Below are 15,138 nucleotides of genomic sequence, written 5' to 3' on the forward strand. Positions count from 1 at the left end.
ATGAACCAATTGGACAAAGCTCAGTTGCAACAAGTTCAAGGGCCAAAACAAGTGAATGCCATGGAAGGAGTGAATATGATGGTCAATAAGAGAAGGCAACGAGGTCAACAAGTTCAAAACAATCCGGACCAATTTGAGCAAAGTGGTAGCGGGCACAATCAAGATGATGCATATGATGATCAAAGTGAAGAGGTTCAATATGTGAACAATTATGAGGGTCAACTGGGCAATGCTCTGAATCAACAAAAATGGAGATCACAAGGAAATTGGGGAAATCAATGTGAACAAGGAAATTGGAATAGTGGCAACAACAACAACCAAAGTAAATGGGGGAACAACAATCAAAATTGGGGCAACCAAGGAAACCAAGGAAATTGGGGTGGCAACAATAAAAGTAATTGGGGAGGCAATAGCAATCAAGGGGGTTGGAACAACAATAATCAAGGGAATCGGGGCCGGGCTTTCAAAGGCCTCCGATGTATTAACAACCAAATAACCTGCCTCCATATCCATCACAAGGTCCTAGCTCATGAGATGGGACGGATTGAGACAATGTTTGAGAAAATGATAAAGAAAAACACCGACTCGGATGCCCAATTGGCCTCCCACAATACTTCTACCTACAACTTGGAAGTCCAACTTGGACAAATTTCTCAATCTTTGAATACTCGCCCTAAGTGGTAACTACCAAGTAATACGGTAGTAAACCCAAATGGTGGGAACAATAAGGGCCATGCTATGGCGGTGACTACAAGAAGTGGTAGAGGTGGAGTTACTAGTACCTTTAATCCAAAAAAAGTTGTGACTGATGATGTGTTGGTGCAAGATGATGATGATGAGAAAAGCAATGATGTGCAAGTGAATGATGATATTGTGAATGATGAAGTGAGGATAGACATTGAAGACAACGTGGAGGAGACACAAAATGATGTGAACCCGTCTAGGAAACACGTGATAGACATACCGGAAATGGTAGTGCCCAAAACCAAGGCTCCTTTGCCAAGGCCTCCTCCACCATATCCTCAAACTCTAGCAAAATAAAACAATGAGAACCAGTTCAAGAAATTTATTGATATGATGAAAAGTTTTTCCATAAATGTGCCTTTGGTTGAAGCTCTAGAACAAATGCAGGGATATGCCAAGTTTATGAAGGACTTGGTAACAAAGAAGAGATAAATGAATTGTGAAACGATCAAAATGACACATCAAGTGAGTTCTATTGTGCACTCCATGGCTCCAAAGTTAGAAAACCCTGGTGCATTTACAATTCCGTGCGCTATTGGTAGTGCCGATTTTGCCAAAGCTTTGTGTGATTTGAGGGCAAGCATTAACTTGATGCCATATTCTGTGTTCAAGACATTAGGGATTGGTCAACCAAGTCCCATATCCATGAGATTGCAAATGTCGGATAGGATGGGGATAATCGATGATGTGCTAGTTTTGATCGACAAGTTCATACTTCCCGCAGATTTTGTGATACTTGACTGTAAGGTTGACTACGAGGTATCGATCATATTGGGAAGACCTTTCCTAGCTACAGGGAAGGCCTTAGTTTATGTGGAAGCAGGGGAGCTCACCTTCCGGGTGGGTGATAAAAAGTCGTGTTCCATATTTGCAAGTCAGTGAGGCAGCCTAATAGTAATGACGTGTGTTCGTTTGTGGATCTTGTGACCGAGGTGATTGTTGAAGATACAAGTGTTGTGATTAATGTAGAAGAACCTTTGGAAGCTGTGTTGTTGAATTATGATGTGGATGAGAAGTAAGGGTTGGTTGAATATGTCAATGCTTTGCAAGGAATGAGTTCCTATACATATGAGCCCCAGAAACTTTCCTTGGACCTTGAGAACCAGAAGGCTCCACCAACAAAGCCCTCAATTGAGGAGCCTCCCAGATTGGAGTTGAAGCCTTTGCCTTCACACCTTAGGTGTGAAGTTCTTGGGCCCTTGTTCCACTTTACGTGTTAGTCTTTCCTCGTGCTTAACTAACTTGCAGGTAGATGCCACCCTTGCAGTGCTCCAAAGGAGGAAGAAAGCAATAGGTTGGACATTGGCATATATTCGGGGTATAATCCTCGCCTTTTGTATGCATAAAATCATATTGGAGGAGGATGCAAAACCCTCCGTGGAACATCATAGAAGGTTGAATGAGGCCATGTAAGAGGTTGTCAAGAAAGAGGTCATCAAGTGGTTGGATGCTGGGGTTGACTACCCCATTTCTGATAGTTCATGGACTTCGCCGGTACAATGTTTCCCAAAGAAGGGGGCATGACTGTGATTACAAATGACAACAATAAGTTGATCCCCACAAAAACTGTCACCGGTTGGAGGGTATTCATGGATTATAGGAAGCTCAAAAAAGTGACTCAGAAAGACCATTTTCCGCCTCCATTCCTTGATCAAATGTTGGATAGGTTAGCCAAGCGTGCTTATTATTACTTCTTGGATGGGTATTCTGGGTATAACCAGATTCTTATTGTACCTAAAGACCAAGAGAAGACCACATCCACTTGTCCATATGGCACATTTGCATTCTCAAGGATGTCGTTTGGTCTATGTAATGCACCAGCTACTTTTCAGCGGTGTATGATGGCAATATTCATGGATATGGTAGAGGAATTCCTCGAGGTGTTCATGGATGATTTATCTGTTGTGGGGGATTATTTGGATGAGTGTTTGGGTAATCTTGATAAAGTCTTGGCATGATGTGAAGAGACCAACTTGGTGCTTAATTGGGAGAAGTGTCACTTTATGGTAGAGGAAGGCATTGTCCTCGGCCATAAGATCTCCAAGAATGGTACTAAAGTGGATAAAGCAAAAATTGAAGTGATATCAAAACTCCCTCCTCCTACTTCCATCAATGGAGTGAGGAGCTTTCTAGGGCATGCAGGTTTTTACCATCGGTTCATCAAGGATTTCTCAAAGGTGGTGAACCCTTTGTACAAGTAGTTGGAAAAGATGCAAAATTTATGTTCAATGATGATTGCATGAAGGATTTTGAGCTACTCAAGTATAGGTTGGCTACCACTCCCATCATTACCGCACCAAATTAGAGCTTACCATTTGAGCTCATGCGTGATGCTAGCGATGTGGCGGTAGGAGCTGTATTGGGGCAAAGAATTAACAAGATATTCCATCCGGTCTACTATTCTAGTAAGACCATGAATGATGCCTAAGTCAACTATACGGTGATTGAGAAAGAACTCTTGGCCATTCTCTTTGCTATGGAAAAGTTCCACCCGTACCTCATGGGTACCAAAGTGATTGTTCACACCGATCACGCGATGCTTCGGTATTTGATGAGTAAGAAGGACTCAAAGGCTAGATTGATTAGTAATTCTTCTACAAGAGTTTGATCTTGAAATCATAGACCAAAAGGGGAGTGAGAATCAAGTGGCAGACCACTTGTACCATTTAGAAGAGTAGGGGAGGCCCCATGATGGCCTTGAGATCAATGATTCGTTTCGGGATGAACAACTCCTTTCTATGTCTTTGACTGGGATGCCTTGGTTTGCCGATGTGGCTAACTATCTTATGAGTGGAATTGTCCCGAATTAGTTCTCTTCAAACCAAAGAAATAAGCTCAAACGAGATTGCTTGGATTATTATTAGGACGAGCCTTATCTTTTCAAAATTTGCACCAATGGTGTTATCTGGAGATGCGTTCCAGAAGAAGAGAAATTGGGTATTCTTGAAACTTGCCATGCCTCGCCTTATGGTGGTCACCATGGTGGGGCAAGAACTGCTACAAAGTTCATAAGCTATGGATTCTATTGCTAGCGAGCTAGTTAAGCGGTGTGATGATTTCCAAAGAGCTGGTGGGATTTCCAAGAAGAATGAGATTCCTCTCACTACCATCCTTGATATTGACATTTTTGATGTGTGGGGTATCGACTTTATGGGTCCATTTGTGAGTTCATGTGGGAACACTTATATTCTTATTGCTGTGGATTATGTCTCCAAGTGGGTTGAAGTTGTGTCTTTGCCTACCAATGAAGCACGGAGTGTGGTGGCCTTCTTGAAGAAAAACATATTCATAAGGTTCGGCACCCCAAGGGCTATCATTAGTGACGGGGGTTCACATTTTTGTAACAAAGCCTTTGACACTTTACTCTCCAAGTATAGTGTCACTCACATGTGTCAACCCCCTATCACCCCCAGGCAAGTGGACAGGTTGAGGTCTCCAACAGGGAGATCAAGAGTATTATATCCAAGACTGTCAATGCAAACAGGACTGATTAGTCAAGGAAACTTGGCAATGCTTTATGGGCCTATAGAACAGCTTACAAGAGTCCAATTGTTATATCTCCATATCAGTTGGTGTTTGGGAAAGCATGTCACCTCCCGGTGGAATTAGAGCATAAGGCCATGTGAGCCTTGAAGAAGTTGAACTTAGAGTGGGATGTAGCTGCCAATCTTCGGGTGGAGCAATTGAATGAACTTGATGAGTTCCGGTTCCATGCTTACTCCAGTTCGTCATTGTACAAGGACAAGATAAGTACCTACATGATAAGTATACCCGGAACAATAAATTCAAAGAATGTGACCTTATTCTCTTATTCAACTCTCGGTTACGGATGTTTCCGGGAAAGCTAAAGTCAAAATGGAGCGGTACCTTTGAAGTGGTGCATGTAACTCATTTTGGTGCTCTAGATTTGAAAAACAAGAATAGTGAGATCTTAAGAGTCAATGGGCATCGAGTGAAGCACTACCTTAGTAAGGTTGATGATGTCCATATTGTGGTGTTGATTCATTTCAAGTGAATGATGGTAACATGCTTCGTGCCGCGACATTAAATCATGCGCTTCATGGGAGGCAACCTATGTATTTTTCTTTCTTTTGATTTTCTTCTTAGATTAGGCATTGTTTTGAACTAATTGGTTGTAAAGTATGTGTAGGAATTGGTTATGCAGTGCAGGAAATTGACAAGGCAAAAAGTTGGCTAAGGGGGAAAAAGTTTGCGGACTGCGCCTAAAATTTTGCGGACCGCGTGAGCACTTCGTTGCCGCATAACTTTGACGCGGACCGCGTAGCTGGTTTACGAAAAATGCCAACTTCTCTCTGAAGTTGATCTATCACAGCCCCTTCATGATTCGCGGCCGTGTTCACATTTTCGGACCGAGATAATTTGGCAGTCGCGATCAATATTTCGCGGATCGCACCCAGGTGCTTGAAGCTGCTCTACATAAGGTAATAAAGCGCGGACCACGATAGAATTTTGCAGCCGCGCTTAGGTAAGGTGGTGGGGTCCATAGTGCCTAAGTATAAATAGGGGTTCCTTGAACATTTTACACTTTACGATCCCCAACTTTTCATAGCACCCAAAAGTATTGTTCATCTCTTCTAGCTCTCAATTTCATCTCATTCTAATCAAGAGTTCATTTCCTACTAAAACTTTACAACTGGTATGTTCAATTCCATGATTTGATTTTATCTTTTTCTTTTCTTTTCTCCTTGTTTTAATTTTGTTTCTTTTAAGTTAGGGTTAGATGCACGCTATAATCTAAAATTAATTGATGCTTAAATACATGTGGGTAGTGTTTATATGCCTAATGGGGGATAGGGTTAATAACTTTGCATGGTTAATTGAACTAATTTTTGAACACTTAGTGAAAACCCTAGTTGTCAGCATTCATCAGTACCAATTGCGTTTGAATTTTGTGGCGGCGGTCAATTTTCCACGGTCCGCGGTAGGGTAGGTAGCCGCATTCAGTTTTTTGCTGTCCGCGATAGGGTAGGCGGCCGCATTCAGTTTTTTGTGGTCCGCGATACCCTAGCTTTTAATTACTGAGTATTAATATAAATTCGCGGCAGCGGTTACTTTTACGCGGTCCGCAGCTGGTCCTTCGCGGCTGCGTTTAAGTTCTCACGGTCCGTACCTTTGAACTTTATAGAATCTATTAATTGCTTTCGCGACCACATACACCTTTTTGCGGTCTACGGTTGATCATTCGTAGCCGTGTCTAATTTTTTACTGTCTGTGTTTGTCCAAGATCAGAGAGTAACTAGTCTAAATTTGACCTCTTCGTAGCCGCATTCACTTTTTCGTAATCCGCGATGGGCATTTCACGGTCTCTCTCACTTTTACGCGGTCTGCGGTGCCCTGCTCTAAGAAGCAGTGTTGCATTTTATCTGTGTTTTGTTTAACACATCCTTGAAACCCTTTTCTGACTATATTTCACTGCTTGTATGTTGCAGATAATGGTTTATTCCAGATGCAGAGGTGATACATCTAAAGGGAGGCAGAACCCTCCCAAGGCAGGGGTAAAGGAAAGACTAAGATACCCCTAGCAGTGCAAAAGCCGATTGGAAAGTTAAGCCTCCATCAAAGCTGCAGATAAAGCAGCAGACCATTCTGACACCAGTGAGTATGTCCCTTCCCCAGGAAGCTTCAGAAAGAGACTTTATGCCACACATGTCCTGACACAATTCTAGGGGAAATTCCATCTAGTTGATGAACCTACCTCCTCTTCTGAGTCGTCTGATGGCTCAGAGGAAGGTAGTGAGGCTTCAGCATTATCTTCCCCACCTGCTACAACTTCGGTCTTACCAGCTGCCCCTATTACTATTGATGATGACGAGGTCCCGGATGGCTGGAGAGGGGGTGACACCAATGTTGGGGGGTTGGCCAGGTCCAGAAAGGCCAAGGTGTGGGCCGATAGATTTGTGAGCGAAATAGCTTATACGAAGTTCCGAGAATGGTGGCCCCAAGGTCTCTCACCCTTGAGAGACAATTCATAGAGAGAGACCTTCTTCCCCACAATCTTGAGAATAGGGTGGAAATTCTTCACCAGCAAAGTTCCGGATGTAAATGAATATCTTGTCAAAGAGTTCTATGCAAACATTGCCCACATCAAAAAGGGCACCACTATGACAAAGGTCCGGAACTTGAAGATCCAGCTTGATGGCCACACATTGAACAAGTATTCCAGTTTTGAGGATGTGGAAGTCGTGCAATACTTGGAGTAGCTGGCACTAGATGAAGCAAGCCATCCATGTTTAGCGGAGATATTAGCCCTAGGGACGACACCGGCATGGCTCATAGATGGAGTCCCAATAGCCAGAAACACCCTCAGCTTTGAAGCCAAAGGGTGGTCCACATTTGTATCCAGCTGGCTTGACCCATGTCAGCATGATAATGTCCTCTCACTCACCTAGGCAGTCTTGATAGCCTCCATCATGGTGGAGTATCCTATCAATGTGGGGAACCTCATGTACTTATCATATCACAAAGGCAGTTGGAAAGGAATAAAGATCCTACCCCTACCCCAACTTCCTCATCATGTATTTCGAGGACCAAGGAGTTGAGAAGAAGCATTATCACACAAAGACAAAGCCTAAAAAGCCCCTCTCCTGGTATAGCCTCCAAGGACCGGACAACCCTAAAGCAAAGGCTAAAGCCGCTATCTCCACTGGCTAGTCTAAAGAGCCTAGGGTAGTGACTTCCGGGTCAGAGCCTTCCACAGTAGGGGGTCCTTCAGCTTCCATGCCTCCTCCTTCATCCGGGCCATCCGTCACAGTGCCATTATTTGTGCCCTCATCTTCCACTTACCCTCAGACTTCACTGCGGGTTTCTCAAACTTTATCCAGCATCAACAACTGGATGCAGGCAGCTACATCAAAGCTAACTATCTTATCCAGTGCAGTAGCAGCATAGTCAGCCACAGCACAGCTTCAAGCACCTCCATCAGTGGAGGATTCATTGAAAGAGCTTCTGGACAACCAGAAGAAGCTCCAGGACAACCAAAAGACGATCCTGAAGACTTTGGATACACAGGGTAAGGCCATCAAGGATCTGGGCAAGAAAATTAAGAAGATGAAGAAGACTCGGGCCTCAAAGGAGGTAGTGGAGCAACTGAAGAAGGATGTAGAGAGGTTTACTTCTGCTGGAGACATCCCACTATATTTGCTCATGGGGGAGCAAGTCGCAGCAGCACAGGCTACAGAGCATGAGGCACCAGCAGCTGGCCAGTTTGAGGAGCCAGCTACCACTACACATAGTGCTGAGGAGATGATTTAGATGCTCCGCAACCCCGTGGTCCCCCAGTCACAGAATTTGGAGATCCAGTTAGAGGACCCGGAGGGAGCTACTGATCCTATGCAGTCCGAGGACCCCACTCATGTGCCAGGCCCGATGCAAACCACATAGGGAGTTTTCTTTACTCTCTAACCCTTTCCCTAATCTTATTTTGATATTAGTTGAGGACAATGCTATCTCTTATTGGGGGGGTGGTCTATTTTGATTGGTGATGATTTGGTGACATTGGTATGTAATAACCATGATACTATTTTCTTTATCATTACTTCTCTTTATTTTTTACTTTTGGTATGTATATATTCGTTACTTTCACATTTTGGTATGTCTATATTTTTACCATTTGATGTACATATTCATTTTTATTTATGTATATATTTGCTTTACTTCAAGTTGTATATATTTAGTTTGACTTACATAGTTTACTTCATAACTTCTTTCGTAATTTTAATTCATAGCTTCTTATTTCCTTTAGCAGTTTCTTTTTTTTAAAGTTGTTAGCTTCTTTTTACGTTTTATGAGAATAATAAGCCTTTGGTTTTCTTAACGCCACGGTTCTTTCCAAATGTGGATGTTTTGTGAACCGGGTGGCTCTTCCTGACGATGGATGGCGTGTCAACCTTCTTAAGGGATTGAGTCTGTTTTTCTTTATGTTTTGGTGTAAATAGTAGTAATGAATAAAAGTGTCTCAAGCAGGCTTCACTTGGGCCTAGCACATTTACCTTCAACCTTATGGTTAGAAACAAGTTGATTGGCAAAGAATAGTTCTAGTTGTGACCTTTAGACTCTTGTGTTGACTAAACAATCATCAAGTGGCTTCTTGGAGCCATTTGTGAAGCTCAATCTTAGATAGGATTGATGTGGGCCCTCGACTTTATTCTCTTTAACAATCCAACAGCTTGTGAGGTGAGGTATTGAATTGCAAGTCCAAGTCCCATGCCAATAAGTCTAGAACTTGCCCTGAATGTTTGTCTAGGTGAAATTCTAAGTGTAGCTCAACTTGAGAAATGATTATAGGCTCTCCTTGATCCAATTTAAAACTTGAAAGTATACATAGCCTACCAAATATGATATCCCTAATCAACCCCGTTGAGCCGAAGCCCTTTTTCTTTCAATAACCATGATACAAGCCTTTATCCGTTCTATAATGACCCTCTCTTGGCACCCGATCTTTCCTTAGCATTCACAATTGGCAAAAGCATAAGTTTTGGGGAGAGACGAGGAATGTGAAAGTGATAAAAGATACAAAATGAAGAAAAGGAAGGCAAAACAAAAGAAAGAAAAGCCAAAAAGTCAAAAAGAAAGTGAATAAGATAGAAAATTGAAGGGATTCAATGAACGCAACGATAAAAAGCATGGAATGATTAGAAAAGGAAAAAAATAATCATCATGAGCAAGAAAGAGTGGCAGTGTGTCTCTCTAGTTCCCCTAAGGAAGAAGAAAATCACTTAAAGAGTCAAGAAAGTGTGAGCCGAAATGAGAAAATGGAGTGCTTAAGGAAAAATGAAACCATCATATACCAATAAGTCCTACCTTGATCCAAAAGCCTTCATTACATTCCCATAAAAGCGCTATATGATTTCGAGTTGAGTGAGCTTACATTAGTGGTAATTTACATAAGGGGAAAACTTATGGTACTTAGAGCCGGACTTGTGACATTCCCTTGAGAGAGATGAGCATACTTCTCCACAATCCTTGTTTTGAGTGCTACAATCCAAAGTGAGATTTGCTTATGGAGAGTAGAGGAGGAAGAGTTGGATTTCACAATGACCTACGTAATAGAGCGAACTTCCTTGGTGAATTCAGTCAACTCTTGATGCTCTAGCGTCGCATTAGAACTATGGTACTCAAAAGGTTTTGTGTTGTTGATAATTCATTTGTGTTGAGGGTAATTGTTAGTCCCAATTGATGCATGATTGATTCACATTAGGGCAGCTGAAATATCCTGCTATTTTGTTTTAGTGGAGGTGGGAATTACCTTATTTGCTTGAGAGCAAGCAAACGTTTAAGTTTGGGGGAGTTGATAGGTGGGGATTTTAACCATTACTTGATTTCTTTTACTTGCGTTTTGGGCTTAAAATGCATAAAGGTAATCTCGGAAACTGATGTAATATGCTTGCTTGTACGGATTGTTCCCAATGAGCCAAAATAACCATGATCAACTCATAAAGGAGTCAAAACTTGAACAAAGACCAAGAGTGGGCCGAAAGCTGTGGAACGCGGACCGCGACAAAAAAGTGCGGCCGTGAAAGTATCAACGCAGATGCTGTCATAATTACGCGGCTCGCGAAATAGAGAATCAGAGAGGTTGTTTTTGGCCAAAAATATGAACGCAGACCGCGTAAGAAAGAGGCAGCCGTGAAAGTACCGCTGCGGCCATGATTGGAATTCTGCGGACCGCAGTTTCCAAGATTCAGAGAGTTCACAAGTGATGCAAAAGTGAGAAGGGTGGTCCGCGTTTAAATTATGTGGCCGCGGAAGTCTCTCACGCAGACGCGATGAAAAGTACACGGTTCGCGAAGCAAGGTTCAACCCAGATCCAGATGTGAAGAAAGGGCAGACTGCGATCAAAATTACATGGTCGCAAAAGCAAAAGTGCGGCCACAGTCAAAATACACGGTCACGAAACCTTCGCAAGGGTATTTTTGTCCAAAAATTTTAGCTTAGTATAAATAGATCTTTTTGACATTTTTAGGTTATGATTTGCTTTTGCTGAGCATGTGAGACGGCTGCAAGTTCCATTTTGGGCAATTTTGTATTAGATTCAACCTTTAACATTAGCTTTTCATCTTTTGATTATGGATTTTATCTTTATTTCATCTATGATTTCTGTTATTTCCATGAGTAGCTAAACCCATAGCTAGGTTTGTGACCCAATCCTAGTATGGGTATTTGATGGGTCTTGAATTTTAGGGCTTGAATGTGTATGGGTTAGTAGTATTTAGCCTAGTTCTTGCTAGAACTATTGAATTAGTAGGTGCAAACACTGATTTATTCCTTTATGACTTAGTCTCTACTTGAGAAAGAGAGACTAAGTATAGGAAAACTAGGCAAACAAGGAATTTGGGTGAACTCAAGAAATATATAGCCCCAATTAAAGGGTTAAACCTAGAGATAATAATACCCAACTTGAGCTAATATCACGTGTATTGCATGAATACCCATTTGGACTTGAGAAAGTCAAATTAGGCAAGATCACTCAAACTACCGAGAGCTATAGAGTGATCACCCGGGTATGATAGCTATATTATGACCCTAATTAATCACATGATTGTCCTAGCTTCTTGCTAACCGTTAGATATCCACCTAGGTAGAAGTCACTACCCTAGTCCCTTTAAACCTTTGAAAATCAACAACAAAAACATTGTACCTAATTTCAAATACTGCATGATATAGAATAGAAGTAGAAGCAGAAAACAAACCAACCATTTGTGGAATTACAATTAAGAGCAAAACTCGCATCTCTGTGAGCACGTGATTTTTGCCTTACGAAAACTACTCCAAAATAAATCAAAAAATAAAATAAATTTCTTTTACTGTGTAATTTTTGAATTTGTGTGGTGTTAAATATTTGTGTTATGTCCGTAAATGTTTACTTTGTCATAACAAAATGAAAAATAAAATAAAAATATATGTTGCATGCATATCTAGGATTTGATTATGCATTTAATAATTGATTCAAAAAAAATAAAATCACAAAAATATGTGTTTGTTCTAGTTTTAATATTCCAATGTGTGATTAATGTTTTGTCCATGCATTAATAGGTAATTTATCTTTGCAAGGATAATTTTATTTTTTATAATTTTTAGGAATTTAATAATTAGGAATTTAATTAGGAAATTAAAAGAAGTAGAAATTAAGTGGGTAAAACGGATCTGGGCCAATTCTTAAACAAAACAATCAGGCCCAAACCATTTTAACTCACCCCCACAGCCCAATCCAGCATACCCTGTCCGGTCCAATTCAAACTAGATTAAACGACGTCGCATGAGGTATTTCCAATCAGAGCCGTTGATTCATTGCAATCAAACGGTCCAGTTCAGCCCGTGCATAAACAAAACAACGACGTTTAGGGCAACTAGATCTGAACCGTTCATTCATTTTGATCTCACGGTCTTAAAATACTCACTCAAACCCGATCCATTTCTAACCCGGGCTGACCCTTTCCCCGACTAAAACCAAACGACACCGTTTGGTTAAGTGAATAAATCCGGGCCGCTCATTCTGATTGATCTAACGGTCAAGATCAATCCACCCCTCCCCTATATAAGTTCCAGACCCCTACCCCGGCCCCCCTAACTAAACCCCCCCTCTCTACTGTTCATCGTCACCTTCCTCAGACCCCCCCCCTAACCCTAGCCGCCCCTATTCCCCATCGCCTGAAACCCGGCGGCATCAACGCCGCCGGTCACCAACTTAACACCCCAGAACCCCCTGAACACCCTCTATTCAAATATGTTATCTGCTTGGTTCGAATCTCCCTAAAGGTTCTCGAATCTTCATTTGAAGATTCGAGCCAAGTTCAGATCTAAACCAAACAGCACCTAGTCGACACCATAGCTTCCCCTAGTCATCCTGAGTATGGAACTGAAATTAGTTTGGCTCGAATCAGTTCTGAACTTCTCGAATCTTCTTTTGAAGATTCGGACCAAACAAGAACAAACTCAGATCCATTTCAAACTAACACCAAATGACCCCTAGGCTACCTTCACCCTTGTATCATGTTTGGTTCTTCTCGAATCTGACCAGAAATGGTTAAATCCCAAATCGAGTTTTTAAGAACCCTAAAAAATACCAAACTTCCGGATTCGGTTCAGATTATGATGAAGATTGAGGTTTAATCGACCTTAGTCGAAGTATTTTCAGTGGAAAATACTTCGACTAAGGTCAGTTTGATTTCAAACAAAAAATCCGAAATCCAAGTTGAGTTCGAGTCGGAATAAAATTGAAGATTCAAAGGTATTTTTTCTATTTATTTTGTGTATTATACATGTATTTTTGTGTTTGTTTTAGTCTGTGTAATTTTCCCATCTTTTATTATCATACTGTCTCCTACCCGTCTACTTGATTTTAAATGTGAATTGTTTCTGTTGATTGTGCTTAGTTACAATGTGTGTAATCGACTCGATTAAGTTCGTCGATTAGTTATATTATGAATTCTCATTCATGATAATACTGATTGAAACAATCTGTTTCTATTGTAGATAATCATTTTTAACTAATACTCGTCAGTTAAATCATCCCGGTTTATATGAATCTGTCAAAATAAGTGTTGTATATATGTTATTGTCTGAACATTAAAGTTTCAGGGCATTGTCAGTATTGACAATGATCCTGTGTGTGTTTGATTTTGGTTCAATGTTAAGTCCAGTCTGAATTGTTATGATAATTTCAGTAATATGTTGTTATGATGTTAGTTCTGAATTCAGTGTAATATTGCTGTAATGTCAAGTTTGAATTCAAGTTTACAAAGTTGGTCAAATACAATTGTGTTAGGAGGTTAATAGGATTGGTTATAGCTGTAAATCAGAAGGATAATTAAGTTTATACAGATTTTAGAATCTGTTTTGCAGTAGGTTCTGATTTTTCAGTAATAACATCAGGATTTCAGGGGCATTTCTGGGAATGAAACAGTAAAAACAGGGTGTTAGTGCTAGTGTATTATAATGTAATGTTAGTGGCTATAGTTTAAGATACTAATGGGAAACAAGGGATAATGGGGCTGCTGAAAATCAGGTTAGGATCATATAAAGTATTAAAAAGTAGTTTTTAATGGAAACTTTCTAATTTTTAAAGGGATAAAGGGTCCATCCAGCATTAAAAGGGTGCAACCAGCCCTGTATAAATACAGGAGCTGGACAGACAGAAAGAGGGGAGTTTTTCAGAGAAAAGAGAGCTTAGAGAGAGTTTAAAAAATAGACTTTACGAAGAGAAGAAAAAATCAGTTTTCAGAGAGAGGGAAATCAGTTTTCAGAAGGAGAGATCAGTTTTCAGAAGAAGAGAGTTTGAGAGATTTTAGGAGAGGAAGAAGAAACAGAAAAGGAACAAAAAGAACAGTCACACACACACACAGATATACAGCAGCAAAAACAGAAAAATCAAAAAAAAATGGGAATTTGAAACTGAAAAGAAATTGAAATCTGAAATATTGTTCTTTTGTTGAATCTGTTCAACCTTACTTGGTTCCACTGATTCAGTTAACATCTGAAGTGTCTTTTAAAAAGTAACTGTACTGTGCATCTGTTTTCTTCGGATCTTATTATTGTTTAAATCTGTGGGAATACTGGTATTTGGGGCTGAGTTTGTTATTGCTGCTACTGCTGAAATTTATTCCTTCCACCTTCATTTTCAGGTACATGTCTTTTAAATTTTAAGTTGGAAAGAGATTCAACATGACTCATCAATGAAGCTTGAATTGAAATTCTATTTTTCAATTGTCCGAATTCATTAGTTTAAATTTCATTTTTTTTATGTTAGTTAACTAGTAGTGAATTCAATTTGATAGCTATGAGTTAAATTGTCTTATTTTGAAATTCATATAAAGTTTTGTAATAATGTTAGCCATTCCGAAATCTCATTGGTATAGGTATATGTGAATTGTCAAAACAGGGAGTAAGGCATAAAAATGGGCCATTGATTACATCCCATAATACCATTAGCTAAATGTAAAGATTAAGAAGTTACATTAGTAGAATATCTTGTAACAAATATGATTTTGTTTAGATTGGTATAAGTTATTATATGGTATGATGACAGGTATAATCATATGAGTAAAGTAAGTTGGTATAGCTCGTCATGACGTTAAAACGTTATGAATGTTTACGCCAAATAGTTAGGTTGCATGTAAGGTAACTTTGTTGAAGTAACTTGTATAATAACTCCTTTCCTATAAACTCGATGCCTATTTACCTTCATAAAACAAATTGACCAAATAATTAGGCTTATTAGATCAAAAGCGAGTATTTGATAATGAAACGAGATGTATAAGCACCAATTGCCACACTTTTATCAATGGTAATTAGAAATAAGAATTTGTTATTTTCATATACAATTTATCCTTTGGAATACATATATATGTTGTATTTGCTAAAAATCAAACTTTTATT

General features: G+C 40.1%; 1 protein-coding gene across 1 annotated transcript; it reads left to right on the forward strand.

Annotated features, from left to right (window-relative positions):
* On the forward strand, positions 1 to 684 carry LOC138881026 (uncharacterized). Its single transcript, XM_070161222.1, has one exon. The coding sequence runs from the start codon at positions 1 to 3 to the stop codon at positions 682 to 684; it is 684 nt and encodes a 227-aa protein (XP_070017323.1).
* Positions 685 to 15,138: the final 14,454 nt, after the last annotated feature.

The sequence above is a fragment of the Nicotiana sylvestris genome, chromosome 11 (assembly GCF_000393655.2).
Source record: "Nicotiana sylvestris chromosome 11, ASM39365v2, whole genome shotgun sequence".
Lineage (NCBI taxonomy): Eukaryota > Viridiplantae > Streptophyta > Magnoliopsida > Solanales > Solanaceae > Nicotiana > Nicotiana sylvestris.

Bases quoted from the DNA above. Each gene is read 5' to 3' on its own strand.
- LOC138881026 (XM_070161222.1), top strand. From the start codon at position 1: ATGAACCAATTGGACAAAGCTCAGTTGCAACAAGTTCAAGGGCCAAAA.